Source organism: Mus caroli, chromosome 8 (assembly GCF_900094665.2).
Source record: "Mus caroli chromosome 8, CAROLI_EIJ_v1.1, whole genome shotgun sequence".
NCBI classification, from domain to species: Eukaryota; Metazoa; Chordata; class Mammalia; order Rodentia; family Muridae; genus Mus; species Mus caroli.
In genome coordinates, this window is record NC_034577.1 from 97352040 (window position 1) to 97368769 (window position 16730).

General features: G+C 43.9%; 1 protein-coding gene and 1 pseudogene across 1 annotated transcript in view; both read left to right on the top strand.

Annotated features, from left to right (window-relative positions):
• The window catches only part of Prmt7 (protein arginine methyltransferase 7), a 42246-nt gene that overhangs the window by 2540 nt on the left and 22976 nt on the right, over nucleotides 1-16730 (top strand). Inside the window, exons 3-5 of the mRNA XM_021170781.1 lie at nucleotides 3712-3748; nucleotides 6908-7057; nucleotides 13924-14032. Coding sequence (XP_021026440.1) covers nucleotides 3712-3748; nucleotides 6908-7057; nucleotides 13924-14032 — 296 coding nt within the window. The remainder of the gene's footprint in view (nucleotides 1-3711; nucleotides 3749-6907; nucleotides 7058-13923; nucleotides 14033-16730) is intronic.
• Nucleotides 4238-4720, top strand: LOC110300565 (annotated as a pseudogene).

The following is a 16730-nucleotide window of genomic DNA, read 5'->3' on the forward strand; positions in this document are numbered from 1 at the left end:
TTTTGAGACAGAAGGAGGTGTCAGAACCTCCTGCTAGAAGAGTTAGACAGTTGTGAGCCACAGTGTTGGTGCTCAGAATCAAACCCTGATCCTCTGGAAGAGCAGCCAATTCTCCTAACTGCTGAGCCATCTCTAGCACCTAAGATCTTTTTTAAAAAGTAGGTAGGGCAGATGGGGGCACAGCTCAGTTGGTAAAGGGGTTGTAGGACCTTAGTTCGGTTTTTAGAACCCTGCATTTTGTTTTGTTTTTTTGAGATGGAGTCTCTTTAGCACTGGCTGTCACGAGATTCACTATGTTGACCAGACTGGCCTTGACCTGAGGGAGCCACTTTGTTCTGCTTACCCAGTCCTGGATTAAAGGCTTGTGATACCACATCCTGCATGACCCACATTCCTTAAATGTATTGATATGTGTGTAGATGTGTGTGTATGTATGTGCCTGATGTCCACCAAGGCCAGAAGAGGTCATCAGATTTCCCGGAACCAGAATTACAGATGCTTGTAAACCACCATATGGGTGCTGGGAATCAAACCCAGGTCCTTTGCAAGAGCAGCAAGTACTCTTTAACTGCTGAGTCATCACTCTAACCCCTGGAATCATCATTAAAAACAGAATAAGCCAGTTGTGGTGTCAAAAGCTGGTAGGAATAGCTAAAGAGGGTGGAGGCAGGAGCATCAAGAGTTCCAGGCCACCTGGGCCACGCATTTTAAGCCAAGTGGTAGTAGTTCACGGCTTTAATCTCAGCCCTTGAGAGTCAGAGGCAGGAGATCTTAAGAGTTTGAGGCTAGCTACAGAGTGAATTCCAAGACAGCCAGGGCTACACAGAGAAACCCTGTCTCCAAAAACCAAAGGAAAACAAAACAAAAAGTGTGTGTGGTGTGACACCTGCTTGTAATCTCAGCACTGGGGAAGCGGAGACAGAAGAATCCCTGGGGCTTGCTAGTCAGCCAGTCTAGTCCCGTCGGTGAGCTCTAGGCCAGCGAGAGGCCCTGACTCAAAGAAAATGATAGCATTTGAGTGGATGACTGGAGATTTTCCTATACTTTTTACAGTCACATACTTGTGCACCTACACATGCATGAATGTTCACACAACATACAAAATGGGTAGGGAACATGGTTTCAACAGTGTGAGTTTATCTTAGGTTACAATCCTTTTTTTTGTTTTGTTTTGTTTTTTTGAGACAGGTTTCTCTGTATAACCCTGGCTGTCCTGGAACTCACTTTGTAGACCAGGCTGGCCTCGAACTCAGAAATCCGCCTGCCTCTGCCTCCCAAGTGCTGGGATTAAAGGCGTGCGCCACCACGCCGGGCTTTTAGGTTGCAATCCTGATTAGCACCAAATAAATGCATTTTTCTCTATTCTTTATTCTTAGCTTGGTTGGTTTTATTTTCATTCAGAAACACCAAGACATTGAAAATAACATATATGTCCATCAACATTGTTAGGCAAACAATAGTGTATCTGTCCAGGGGAATGCAGTGCAGCTGGGAAAACAGAAACGTTCTTTATTTTCATTTCATTCTCCACTGGTGGAGTGATCTTCACAGTATGTCACATGAAAAAAGCAAGTGAAACGTGTTGCTTATTTTTGCAAGAAGCAACACTGAAAGGCTAAACTGGAAACTGATGAAAACTAGCTGTAGACTATTAGGTGCCAATGAGGCGGCTGTGTGTTTATTACCGTTGTTTAGTGTTAACATGTCACAGTTAGAATCACCTGAATAGCTGCACCTAAAGATTTTCCCTGATTGCCTTGGGTGAGGTGGGAGGGTGTTTCAGAAACTAGTGCCTTTGCTTGGCTGGTCCTCTTGCCAATGAGTCGGTGTGCTCTGTTGCTGCTGCTGCTGCTGCTGCTGCTGCTTTCTCTAACAGCAGAACCAGTGTTTCCAAGCCTTCAAGTGGGAACAGGAACCAACCACTCTCCAAGAAGTGACTGGGCTTCAGGTGTCAGATGAGAACTACTGAGGCACCCCACCTTGTGAACTAAGTAACTACTGGTCATAGCCTCCCCAGTGAGTGACAGCTATTCTGGAACGACTAACTTTCTAAACACCCACCCTCAAAGACCAGTAGTTACTTCCTTCTGAAACACCCTTTTCCATCTGGCTGCTACCAGAAGGTGCCACCCTTCTGGTACCAGAGGGTGCATTTTGTCACCTCATCCAAGGCAATCAGGAAAATTCTTCAGGCGTGGCTACTCTGGTGATTCTAATCGTGGCAAGACCTGCCCTACAGACTACCCACAGACCAACATAACCTAGATGATGCCTCGGACAGACTGACTTCCTTTTCAGGTGTTTCTAGATTGTGTCTAGTTGATGGTTAAAACTACGCAGCCCAAGCTGGTGGTAGGTAGCATATATCTTTAATCTCAGCACTTGGGAGGCAGAGACAGGTGACTTTCCCTGTGTTCAAGGACAATCTGGTGTTTGAACAAGTATCAGGTATCAAGTTCCAGGCCAGCTGGGGCTAGGTAGTTGAGACCCTGTCTTAAAAACAAGACAGACCAAAAAACCTAACCAGTCTAGAGACTGAAGTGAGGATCTAAGGATTATACCCTCCCTCCCCATCATTTACAGGTTGCTAGGCAGGTGAGTACTCTCTCACTGAGTGCTAACCCCCTCCTCAGCTTGAGGGTGGGGGAGAGAAAATAAGCAGAGGAAGAAGTGTAAGGTGATTCAGAGGGGAATAGAGAAGATGGCTGAGACTTCCCTCCCTCTACACACACTGTTTCCCTTGAAGTGATTTGAACTTCTGAGCATGGTGACCTCACACATACATACCTTTTCCCAGTTCCTCTCTGGTATGGACGTATGGGGTTGTTCTAAGGTATACATGTATTATTCCATGTTAAGTTAGGGTTGTTGAGTTCAGGATGTTCGTGGTTGTAGGTGACTATTACAGGCTATCTGTGGTGGGCTAGTGAAGTAGGCCAGTAGGGTAAAGGTGTTTGCCACCAATACTGACAACATGAGTTTGATTCCAAGGGCCCATGTAATGTGAAAGGAAAGAAACTGATATATGTCTTTCCTATATGTCCTGTATATGTCTTTTGGCTGCCAGATGCACACACATAGGTAAATAGACACAGATTTCATCTCTGGGGTCTGAGAAGAACATCTGCTCTAAGGTGCTTTTTTGCAATGACAGTAACCAGCCATACTAAATAAAATTTGGGGGCTGACAGGATGGCTCAGTGAGTACAGGCGCTTGCTGCTAAGCCTTAAGACTCGGTAGAAGGAGAGCACCAATTTCCACAAAATTGTGTTTGGACCATTACACATATGCCATAGTGAATATTTTCCCTGCCCCAAATAAATAAAAGTCTCACTATGTAGACCATGTTGGTCTCAAACTCACAGAGATCCACCTGCTTCTGTCTTCCATGTCCCAGAAATAAAGGTGAGTGATATTTAAAATGCCTAGTTTTTTAAAAAGATTTTTTTTGGAGACTTTTTTGGTGTTATACTGACTGGCCTTAAACTCATTCTCTTTCCTCAGCTTGAATCAAGCTTGAACCAATTTCAAATGTCTTGAAATGCATGAGATTACAGGCTTGAGCCATCATACCAAGCTATTAAAATATGTAAAAGTGGGTGACACACTTATTCCATCTAAATGAGGACAGCTTTTATAGCTGGGGTGTGCTCATGCATGTCTTTATTAGCAAAGGTTTCTGACTCTCTGTCTCTCTCTTATCTTTTAAGGTCATCCTATGCCGACATGCTACATGACAAAGACAGAGTAAGTACAATACACGGTAAGACAGGCTCTCACTGTATAGCCCTGGTGTGCCATGCTGGCCTCCAGTTCAGAGATGCCACCTTTCCCTGCCTCCTGAGTGCTGGCATTAAAGCTGGGCACCATCATGACCATCGTCTTGCTGTGGTATTTGGAATCTTGATTATAAGGTCAGAAGCTCCTGCAGGAGTCAGGCTGTTCAGTGATGCTAAGAGATGTAGAACGGTTAGGACAGTCTTTCAGGATGCTGCATCCTTCTGCCTTTTTCTCAGTTAGCTCAGCAAACACACTCAGATTAGCAGTCCGTTAGTATAGTCTATACACTAAGGTGCTCAAGAATGTCCACCTCTCTCCCTCTTCCCACCTTCTCTCTTTCCCCCTGCCTAAGATGATAATATCTTAGTTACTTTTCCTGTCGTGATAAAATACTCTGATAAAAGCTACTTAAGGGTCCTTTCGGCCGCCACAGCCATCTTCCAGTAACTCGCCAAAATAACGAACACAAAGGGAAAGAGGAGAGGCATCCGGTATATGTTCTCTAGGCCTTTTAGGAAACATGGCGTTGTTCCTTTGGCTACATACATGCGAATCTACAAGAAGGGTGATATTGTAGACATCAAGGGAATGGGCACTGTTCAAAAAGGAATACCCCATAAGTGCTACCACTGCAAAACCGGAGGAGTCTACAATGTCACCCAGCATGCCGTGGGCATCATTGTCAACAAGCAGGTTAAGGGCAAAATTCTGGCCAAGAGGATCAATGTGTGGATTGAGCACATCAAGCACTCAAAGAGCAGGGACAGCTTCCTGAAGTGGGTGAAGGAGAACGACCAGAAGAAAAAGGAAGCCAAAGAGAAGGGCACCTGGGTGCAGCTGAAGCGCCAGCCGGCGCCACCCAGAGAAGCACACTTTGTGAGGACTAACGGAAAAGAGCCTGAGCTGTTGGAGCCCATTCCATACGAATTCATGGCCTAATGTACACAAAGAAATAAAATACCAGCACCAGGGAAAAAAAAAGCTACTTAAGGGAAAAAGGTTCACAGTAAGGAGGGGATGGTGAAGCGAGCATGGGCTCTAGGAGAGCATTCACTGCACAGTTACAGCGCATCCACAGTGAAGAAGCAAGATGGCTCACTCAGCAAAGACCCTTGTAGCTAAGCCTTTCTCAGTGTTCCAGTGGCTGGGTAAAGGAAGCCTCCTACAGTTCTCTGTGCTATAGTAAGATTCTTAGTTTTCATTTGTTTTTAGACAGTCTCATTGTGCAGCATTGGCTGCTCTGGAACTCACTGTACAAAGTAGGTTGGCTTTGAATTCATATCCATCTGCCTCTTGGATGCTGAATTAAACTCATGCACCCCCAACCCTAGCACTTTTATTTTTATTAGTGTGTATGTTGTCTATGCGGATATATATTATGTGCAGGTGATTTTGGAGGACAGAAGAGGGTGTTGTATCTCTGGGGCTGGAGGTGTGTGTATGGTAACTGCCCAGTGTGGGATCAGCAAGCACTCTTAACTGCTAGGCCATATCTCTAGCCTTAAAAGGACACTCTTGAGCACCTCAGTGTATAGACTATACTGAAGGATGCTAATCTGCGTGTGTTTGCTGAGCTAACTGGGAAAAAGCAGTCTTGGTTTTTGACTAGACAAGTAACGTGGCGTGCTCATCTTATTATTGTAATATTGTGTTTGAGATTTTCTGATTTTAGTGGGATCCACATAGAGAAGGTCTTCTTACTTTAGAAGGAAGTTGGCCAGATGACATTCTATACAGTCAGCCAAGCCAGAAATAGAGCTCTCCCTTTTTGTGAGCCTGAAGTCTCATTGAATATATTGGTCTTCCGACTGCAAATTGTTGCTCAGCTTGCATTGGGGTACATGACAGCCCAGAAGTCAGTCTGTGTGAGCTGCCATGTGAACACTCGCAATTGAATCAGGTCTCAACAAAGGTGACAAGTGCTCTTAACTGTTGAGCTATGGTTCTAGCCCCTCATAAGTGTATGCTTGACATTTTAAGAATTGTTGGAACCTCTTTTAGGGTGGATGTGTCATCTCATGTTTTTATTACTGATGTATGAGTTTTCTAGTTTCTTCACATTTATCAACATTTGTTATTTTAGAGACTGGTATATATCTTAGTAGACTACTTGTCTAGCATACGTGAGGTCCTGAGCGATACCCAGCATTGGAAAAAAAAAAAAAAAGAAAAGAAATCAACATGTAGTGTTTAAATTTAGAAACACTCAGCCAACAGCAGCAACAACAAAAACCCAACCCCAAACCAAAACCCTTTTTTATAAGTGGGTTGGCAGGATGGCTTCTCAGGTAAGGCTGCTTGCCCTCAAACCTGACAACCTCAGTTCTGTCCCCGGAACCTCCATGGTAGGGGAGGGAACTGACTCCTACACTTTGTCTTGTGATGTACACATAAGGGCTAATGTGTGCACATAGATTCTCCACCCGAAACAAATAAGTAAGTAAATATATGTGAAAACTATTTTTAAATTGTGTATTGGGGCTGCAGAGGTGGCTCAATAGTTAAGAGCACTCCAGAGGACCCAGGTTTAGTCGAGTTTTCAGTGAGCACATAACCAACTTAGCTGTGCATTTGGAAGTTCTGATCTGGGACTGACAGATGCAGATGTTTAGGATTCCCAGAAGTTGGCGGGGAGGGTTGGGGAGGTGCTGTCCGTGGGCCCGTGCTCACGCCTTTCAGATGAATCAGTCCTTAGGTTTTGGTGCTGCTCTGAGGCACTAGAAGGCTGTTTGTTGGGTTACTGGGAGAAGAGGGCCTGGAACCAGCTGCCATTTCTAAAAGGAACATGAATGATCAGAACTGCATTCCTACAGGAAGGGCATACTTTGTCCCTTCTCCTACCTGCCATTCACCCTCTTAATCCCCGTATCCTATACCTTACAGTTAAAAAGGACAGTGGTTCATAGTTTCTCCAGCATTCCTAAACAGAAATAGCAGATAGGGCAGAGAGAGAATCACGTAACACAGGGCAGGAGGCTGACTCAGTGATCTTGGAGTCTTGTCTAGCTCAGCTGGCAAGTGCTGACATCTAGAGGCTACACAGGACATAGGGTCCACCTGTGTTTAGCACCTTTTCACTTACTTATGATGACGTGTGACATGACAGATATTTTTCCTTTTTCGTAGAATATAAAATACTACCAGGGTATCCGGGCAGCTGTCAGCAGGGTGAAAGACAGAGGACAGAAGGCCTTGGTTCTTGACATTGGTACTGGCACAGGCCTCTTGTCAATGATGGCAGTTACTGCAGGGGCTGACTTCTGCTATGCTATCGAGGTAAGCTGTGCTCTTTGGGTATATGTCATCTGCCTTACAAGGAAAGGCCTTTAGGTCCTTGCGGTTTCCTGGTCTGTTGACAAACACATGCCGAGCACATGACAAACCTCCCCACACAGAGAGATGAGCCAGATGGGTTCCTTTCTCCAGGAGTTTGGTTTCTTTTTTCTTTTTTTCTTTTTGCTCTGAAACAGTGTTTTCCAGACTTGGCTGTGTGAGGATCCCGGAGGAACTTTAAAAAATAGTTATGCGGGCTGTAAAGATGGCTCAGTGGGAAATCAGGCTTCAGGGTCATCCGGGGCCTCCGACAGATCGTTCCCACTAGGAGCTACCACAGACACTCTTAAAACAACATCAGTTTAACTTCTTTCTTTAATAAAATATTAATCATTCTTATGAAAATGTAAATAGTATACACGATAGCAGGAGATGTGGTAAATGAATTATAGCAGTAGCTTAAATAATATAAAAATTTTTGGTCCCATAAAATCCTGAGGTCAATAGTAGAGTGTGTTCTACTTAGGCTTCTTCTAGCTGTCCACCCTGTCATCCCTACAGTGTGGCCCTAATCTCAAAGTATTGGGATGGTGTCATAGGTAGATCAGTGGTTAGAGAGGTATGGCTCGTTCTGAAAACCTGATAACCCAGGTTTGACCCCTGGGTCTCACAATGAAAAAGGAGAATAGCATCCCGAGGTTGTCCTCTGACCTCCACATGCACTCTGTGGCACATGCACACTTATTTATACACACAGACACACACACACACACACACACACACACCATCACACACCACACAATAATAAATATAATATTTAGTTAGTTAGTTTTTTGAGACAAGTTCTCTACATAGTCTTGGTTGTCCTGGAACCCACTGTATACACCAGTCTGGTCTCAAACTCACAGAGCTCCACCTGCTTCTGGCCCCAACCTCAGTGTTGGGATTGGAGGTGTGTGCCAACACACCCCACTTTTATCTTTGAAAGATGAGCATAGGCTGAAGAGATAGCTCATGATTAAGAGCTCGTACTACTCCTTTAGAAAGCTAGCACACATGGCTGACAGCTCATAGCTCCAGCTCCGGGGGATTCAACATCTTTGAGTTATAGTGTCCTGGCACTCACATGTATGTAACACACACACACACACACCCGTACACAAAATATAAAAGCATGTGCAGCTAAACCTGGTTTGAGATATACTTAGCCCGGGGTAGGAACGATCTGTTGGTGACTGGATAGATGGCTCAGAAGTTAAGAGCATTTATTCCTTCAGAGGACTTGGGTTCAATTTTCAGGCCTCAGATGGTGGTTCACAACTATCCCTAACTTTTGGTTCAGGGGATCCAGTGCTCTCTTTGACCTCCGCAGGCACCAAGCATGCATATTATGCGCACACACACACACATATATATGTATGTATGTATGTGTGTATATATGTGTGTGTGTATATATATACACACACACACATATATTATATATATATATATATATATATATATACACACACACACACATATATACACACATACATATATATTATATATATATATATATACACACACACACACACATATATATTATATATTATATATATATATACACACACACACACACACATATACACACATACATACAAAAACCAGAAACAAAATGAGCAGGCTAGTTGTGGTGGCACACACATTCAATCCCAGCTAGTACTTAGGAGCCGCAGGCTGAATGATCTCTGTAAGTTTGAAGCCAGCCTGGTCTACATATGGAGTTCCAGGATAGCCAAGACTAAATAAATCCTGTCCCAAAAAATGAACCAACTTAAATGAAATGAGTAAAGCTATTTTTTTTAAAGTGTTTAGGGGCTGGAGATATAGCTTTGCAGTTAAAAACTGTTGTGAGGTATCTATCAGAGACGACTGCTCAGATGTGGATTTAAGCTAGTATCAAGTCCTTATTAGACAGCCAGAGACTATACTCTGTAGATTTCAGTGTAGCCCCGAGGCTTTCTCAGGGTGCAGTCTGTACTTGTCTTGGATTTCATAAGAAAAAAATTAAAAGGATAATACTGCATTATTTTTAATAGACAGAAATTAGAATCAGCCTAGATGTATATAAGTAGATGCTAGATAAGGAAAAAGCGTCTACATACACACAATGGAATTTTACACAGCCATAAAGAAATGAAATAATGATGTTTAGACTGGGCCTAGTACTTGGGAGAGAGAAGCAGGATGAGTCAGGACTAAGGCCACCCTGGGCTATGTAACGTTGTAACTGAAAAATCCAAAGTAAGCAAATGACACCAACCAAAAACCAAAGCATTGCCAAGGTGTCAAGCAGATAAAAAGAAGTGATGTTTTAGAATGATTCCCTTGATAGCTTCAAAGTAAATTTTGTTATCCCTGTTACAAAAGAAGGAGCCAGGACTCAGAATTGTTAAGGACTTAAGTCCTACAATCAATAAGCAAAAGAAGCTTTGAGGAGGCAGCTCATTAGCGTAATACCTGCTAGCATGCAAGGAGCTTGATCTTCAGCGAAAATGGTAAATAAACAAATAGGAGCTAGGCATGCAGGCAGGACTCTGGTTCTGTCCCTAAGCACACAAAAGGCTGTATACAGGTGGACTTGGTACTCACCAGCATAAGTTAGCAGTGAGATTGCTTGGGGAGGGAACGGGGAAGAGCTAAACTTGGAAACATGTGGCCAGTGAAGTCAAGTTCAGATAGGAAATGACCCCAGAAGGTAGAGTACTGTAGAAGTCAGCAGAGCAGATCATGGAAACCTTGGAAAGGAGGTAGTACTCACCAGGTATAGCTAGGCGAAGACTGTCAGTGGTGGTGTCTGATACAGTGGGCCCCAGTGACATATGGTTGTAGTTCAGTCACTGTTGTTGTGAAGAGACACCAGGACTAAGGCAACTCTAAAAAAGGAAGCATTTAAATGTGGACCTGCTTCCAGTGTCATCTTGTCACAGAGGATGGTGGCAGGTGGGTGTGGTGCTGGAGAAGCAGCTAAGAGCTACAGCCTAATTCGGCAAGCTGAGAGACTGGACCTGGAGTGGACTTTTAAAACCTCAAAGCCTACATATCATGATCCACTTCCTCTAACAAGGCCACACCTAATCCTTTGAAATCCTTTCACTCTCAGGTAATTAAGCATTCTAATATATGAACTTATGGTACTTGGGTAGCCATTTTTAGTCAAACCACCACAGCTACCAAGTACTCAAGGAATGAGTTTTTAATTTTATCCCATTTTAACTAGCTATATGTTGCTAATATGTTAGATAGTATAAGTAGGTATAAAAGTTTGGCTGGGGGGCTAGAGAGATGGCTTAGTGGTTAAGAGCACTGGCTGGTCTTCCAGAGGTTCTGAGTTCAATTCCCAGCACTTACAGTGGTGGTTCATGACCACCTAAGGCATCTGTTGCCTTCTGGCATGCAGGTATACATGCAGCAGAGAACTTACACATAAAATAAATTTTAAAAAACACACAAAACAAAACAAAAACCAAAAACAACAACAACAAAAAACAAAACAAAACCTCAAATCTTAAAGAAAAAAAAAAAGGTTTGGCTGGGTAAAGACTAACAGTTGTTGAGTTGGCAATAGGAAATCATTAATGAGCTTTGTTTGTTTGTTTGTTTGTTTGTTTTTGGAGATAGGGTTTCTCTATCTCCTTGGCTGTCTGTTATCCTTGGCTATTCTGGAACTCACTCTGTATACCAGGCTGGCTTCGAATTTAAGAGATCTGCCTGCCTCTACCTCCTGAGTGGTAGGATTAAAGATGTGTACTACTACTGCCCACTTTATTAATGACCTTTAAAATATTTTTTTAAGATTTTGTTTTTGATTAATTGGGGGGAGGCATATGAGTACAGGTGCCCATGGAGGCCGGAAGAAGGCATTAAATCACCTAATCTAGTGTGTAAGCATGGGTCTCTGGAAGAGCAGGGTGAACTTTTAAGCACTGAGGTATCTCATCAGCCCCTCATTTTTTTTAAGAGTTTGTTTTATTTATATATGCGTGTGTGCGCGAACATGTGTGTGTGTGTGTATACGTATGTGCATATACCCATGTCGGTGACCTCAGACTAAAAGAGGGAAGGCATCAGATCGAGTTATACATGCTTCTAAGCTGACTAATGTGGGTCCTGGGAACCAACTTCTGGTTTCCTGTAAAGCAATAAGTGCTTGTGAGCCATCTTCGGTATGAATCTTTCTTACTGTGCTCTGTTGCTGGGCCACCTTCCTTCGAAGGCTTAGAGCTCTGCTGGCTGTGGGAGAACCGCTGAAGAGCCTCTGGGGATGCAGACAGGAAAACACGATCTGGACTTAGCTTCTCTTTTAAAAGCAGCAGGCTTTTCATAGACATTTCTGGCAAATCTCTCCTTGCTTCTATAATTGGCCAAAATAATTGACAAAGGGATTTAGTTCCCCTCAAGCCAGATGGGTCATCACTTTAAAGCAGGTCAGTTCCCATACTGCACCACTGCCCCTGTTTTGAGGGAGGGAATAGTAGGTGTGGGGAAGTCCTCTTCATTGTTCGTGTCTGTTCATGGTTAGGGTGAGAGGATGGTATGTTTGGGTTTGCTTGTATGTGGAGGCCAGAGACCGACATTGGTGTCTTCCTCAGCCCGTCTCCACCTTATATACTGATGTAGGGCTGCTTGGACTCAGAACTAGCCAATCCAGCTCATTTAAACTGAGTATCTTGCTCCTTTGGGTCGGGCTCCCGTGGTCTGGCATTGCAGAGGGACTGTTCCACCCATGCAGGGTTTACATGAATGGTGAATTCTGATCCCCACTCCTCACACTGCACCGCTGCCATAGCTCCATCTTTGGTTTTGACAAGCAATTTAGGGGCTAAGGGGTTCCTTGTTCACAGGTCCAGGTTATGGTTTATCACTGGGGAGAGGTCAGGGTGTCAGGAACTTGCAGCAGCAGTTGACTTATATTCCCAGCCAAGAGCTGAAAGCAATGAGTGACGCATGCAGCAGGCTTGTGCTCAGCTGGCTTTCTCTTCCATTCAGTCCTGGACCTAGTCCACGGTCAGGATTCAGGGTGGATCTGTTCACCCAACTAAGAAAAATCCCTCACAGGCCTCTTCACAGCCCAGTCTAATGCAGACATGCCCTTCTCAAGCGACACTGTATTGTGCTAAGTGACAATCAAAATTAGTACCACCCCGGGCATCGTGGCCTTTAATCCCAGCACTTGGGAGGCAGAGGCAGGCGGATTTCTGAGTTCGAGGCCATCCTGATCTACAGAGTGAGTTCCAGGACAGCCAGAGCTACACAGAGAAACCCTGTCTCGCAAAACAAACAAACAAAAAAACAAAATAGTGCCACACACTTGAGGTGCATTGTCTCTCCAACCCTTGAGATCTTGAGCAGGGCTGAGGAGAGGCTGTGGTGACTGAGGTTTAGGGAAGGGCAGCAGAAGGAGGAGGATGCTGAGCTTGTGACCATTTTAGAGGCTCAGATGAAGTGATTGACAACAGGGTTTGAGGCCAGAGACCAAGTGTGGAAAAAACTACATTTTAGAAATGATTGTTTCCCCCCAGCTGTCTACACACACACATACACAAATAATATATACATACACACAGACAGATATACACACAACTTTTTTCAGTAGTACAAAAACCAAAATTGGGGCTGGAGCGGGTTAGGAGCACTGACTGCTCTTCCAAGAGGTCCTGAGTTCAATTCCCAGCAACTACATGGTGGCTCACAACCATCTGTAATGGGATACAATGCCCTCTTCTGGTGTGTCAGAGATAGGATGCTCATATATACATTAAATAAATAAATATTTTAAAAAAAGAAAGAAAGAAAAAACAAAATAATTTTCATGGTAGAAAATACAGAAAACAATTTAGAAAGAAAAAGATAAAGAAAATATCCTGTTATTTGTTTCTACTTTGTATTTCTGGGAGTTTGTGTGTTTTTATGATTAGAGCTGTGAGATCCAGACTAGGCAGGTTGAAAAGTCAGGATTAGAGGGGCTAGAAAAGGGCTCAGGGGCTCATGACTCTGGAGGAAAAGCTCGGTGCTTCCCTGTGGGTTGTGCTTGTATGTGTGCTTTACACACTAGGGTCTTATGTAGCCCAGGCTGGCCTCAAACTTACTATGTAGCTAGGCTGGCCTTGAACTCCTGCTCCTCCTTCCTACACTTCCCAAGTGCTGAGATTACAGGCATGGTTCACCATTCCCAGCCTCCAGTAGGATTCGATCTGGCAGATGAGGAGGGAAAGTTCAGGCTTGCCTATGAATGCTGGAGAGGATCATGTGGGTTACGAAACGGTGCGGCTGGGAGAGTAAAGGGGTCTACGTTGTGGAGGGTCCCACGTGTCATAGGGAATACAGGCTGTGCTTTGGGACTGGCTCAATTCTGAACATAACACATTAACACAAAGCATGTATTCCTAGGTTTGTGGGAGGGCTCTGTTCTTACTGTCTTTACCACGGCAGCGACACCTACTGCCCTTACTAGGTAGTGCAGGATCCCTTCCTTTCCACGTAGCTGGCATGAAATAATGGGATTTGAACTTTTATCTTTTTGTTCAGGTGGAAGGTATTGAGACAGTTTCACTCTGTAGCTTGGGCTTGTCTCTAACTCATGATAATTTTTCTGCCTTACCCTCTTGAATTCTGGGATAGCAGACACAATAGCTGGTTGGACTTCATCCTTTTGTGTTCATTTTCATGACACATTTGGAGAATAAAAGACTTTTAGCATCAAATTATGAGACCAGAGTCAGATACTATCTTGCTAGCTATGAGTCCTGGGGTTGTAAGGTTTTGGTTTTAAATAGCATGTTGCTCATTTTCCCTCCCTGTCTTCTCCTGCCCCGTTTTTCGATGTGTAGGTGTTTAAGCCTATGGCTGAGGCTGCCGTGAAGATTGTGGAGAGGAATGGCTTCAGTGATAAGATTAAAGTCATTAACAAGCATTCCACTGAGGTGACAGTTGGACCAGGTGAGCACCGTAGCTCCTGTGTGGGAAGCTCTGTGTGAACAGCAGAGCTGATGAGGGCCACAGAAGTCAGCCACACACAGAAAAGCTGCTTTTGCTTTAAGCATGTTGGAATTCTTGGGTAGCCCAATTTTTGTGAAACTTGAGGTAGCAAGAAAAGTCTTTGTAGTCAGGAGTTTGAAACTTAGAAAATTCCACGTGTTCCTTGAAACCTGGCGAGCACAGCCAAGCTGCGTGGGGAAGTCCCGGGACAGGCTGGCTGGCGTCTTCATGGCCATTGCCAGCTCTCAAGATGCAGTGTTTTAGGATTGAAGGATCTATCTAAAGTCAGTATTTTATTTTAAGTTTACTTTGTCAAGATCATCAGGATCTAATACAGTCCAGGCTAGCCTTGAGCTTGCTCTGTAGCTGAGGTTGGCCTTGGTCCTCCTGAGAACTGTAGGCATGTGTATTATCACACCTGATTTTTTTTTCTCATTAAAAAAACAATTACTCTGGAAGTAGGGATGTAGCCAGTGGTAGAGTGGCTTGGGTGCATAAGGCCCTGGCTTTGATTATGGTAAGACCCTAAAATACAAGTAATTTAAGCTAGGTATGGGTAATCTCAACCATTTTGGAAGCTGAGGCAGGAGGAAGATCCTGGGTTTCGAGTCAGCTTGGACTATGTAGAAGATCTTTTTTAAAAACAATCCAAATGTAGAGCTGGAGAGAGGGTTCAGAGTTCAAGAGCACTGTTTGCTCCTTTAGAGGACTTAGGCTCAATTCTTAGCACCACATGGTAGCTCACAACCATCCATAACTCTGGTACCAGGGTATTGCATGCCTTCTGACATTAGTGGGCACAAAGCATACACATGGCGTGCAGAAATACATGCAGGCAAAACACACAAAATGAAATCAGTAAGTTCAACTAATTAAAAAGTTTCTGTGGTGTGTGTGTGTGTGGTATGTGTTCAGTTCAGGCTTCCTCAAATAAATTCCTGACTATGAAAATTCTTTTGAAGGTCTTGAGTGCTGGGATTACATGTGCTGCCACACTGGGCCCATTATCTCAGTGTAAATTAATATGACAAGGATATTTCAATGAATGTATTTACTTAAGAATATAGTGTAGAGCCTGGTATTGTGATATTTGAATAAATATGGCCCCCGTAGATTCATGTGTTTGAATGATTGTTTTTTGAGACAAGGTCTCAAAAACTATGTAGCCTTGACTGGTCTGGAACTCATAATTGTAGATGATGGTTGGTCTCAAACTCACGGAGACCCACATAGTTCTGAATGGTCGGTGCTGGGGTTAAAGGTTGCACACTACGCCTAGCTGAACAAAGTCACAGGCAAGCAACCACTGAGAAGCAAGCCCCTCATGTGAGTATATTGTATGTGCTGGGTTTTTTTTTTTTTTTTTTTTTGGTCTTTCGAGACAGGGTTTCTCTGTGTAGCCCAGCTGTCCTGGAACTCACTCTGTAGACCAGGCTGGCCTCGAACTCAGAGATCCACCTGCCTCTGCCTCCCAAGTGCTGGGATTAAAGGCGTGCGCCACAACGCCCGGCTGCTGTTCTCTTTTGAAACGTCACTCTGTCTCTCTCTGAACACTCCTTAAATCTATAGTAAAGCTTAGTAAATTCTCACCTTTTTTTCTCCTTTCCCCAGTGTCTGAGTATGGTGTGTATAAGCGAGGTGTGTGTGTGTGTGTGTGTGTGTGTGTGTGTGTGAGGTGCACTCATGTGTATATTCAGAGACCAGAGAGGAACTTCAGATGTCTTCTTGCATTGGTCTCCAACTTTTTAAAAAATAAAATAAAATAAATAAATTGAGATAAGACCTACTTATGTAGCTCTGCTGACTGGAGTTCACTCTCTAACCAAGGCCATCTTTGAACTCACAGATACACTGCTTCTGCTTCCAGAGTACTGGGACTACAGGGGAGTGAGGACTACCATGCCTGGCCGCCCGCCACCTTATTTTTTGAAATGCTCTCTCACTGGACCTTGCTTGCTCTTTCAGCTGGGCTGGTTGTCTAATGAGCACCTGTGATTCCTGTCTCTGTCTTCCTGATGCTGGAAGGATATGCTAGCTTTACATGTCATAGAGATTTGAACTCAGGTCTTCTTGCTTTCACAGCAAGGGCTTTTACTCACTGTCTAGCTAGCTTTCCTTTTGCTGTGATAAACACCATGAACAAAGCAACATGGGAAAGAAGGGGTTTTACTTGCCTTATTTGCCGGAGCCTGCTGGTCAGTCAACGTAGGAACCACGACTGGGGAGTGAGGATGATTATAGGACAGGCAAGAGACAGGCGGGCTGCTGGGAGTACCATGCCAGGAAGCAAGTGTGTGCTCTCAGTGTCTTTTAAAGGCAACCCACACAAACCATGATCAATTCCAGGAATATAAACAGTGACTATAAATTCTTGCCAAGTTAATGGTACTCAGTATCTATGTTTGACTAAGGCTAGGACAGTCTCTCTAGAAAACGTGTGTAAGCAGAGGAACTTGTCAGGTTATAACACCCGTCTTAAATGTCTTAATTAAAAACAAAGACAGATGTCAGCAGACTCATTTATAATTAATCACAAGTAAGAGGTCAGTCAAGCCAGGCATGGTGGAGGCAGAGGCAGGTGGATTTCTGAGTTCGAGGCCATCCTGGTCTACAGAGTGAGTTCCAGGACAGCCAGGGCTACACAGAGAAACCCTGTCTT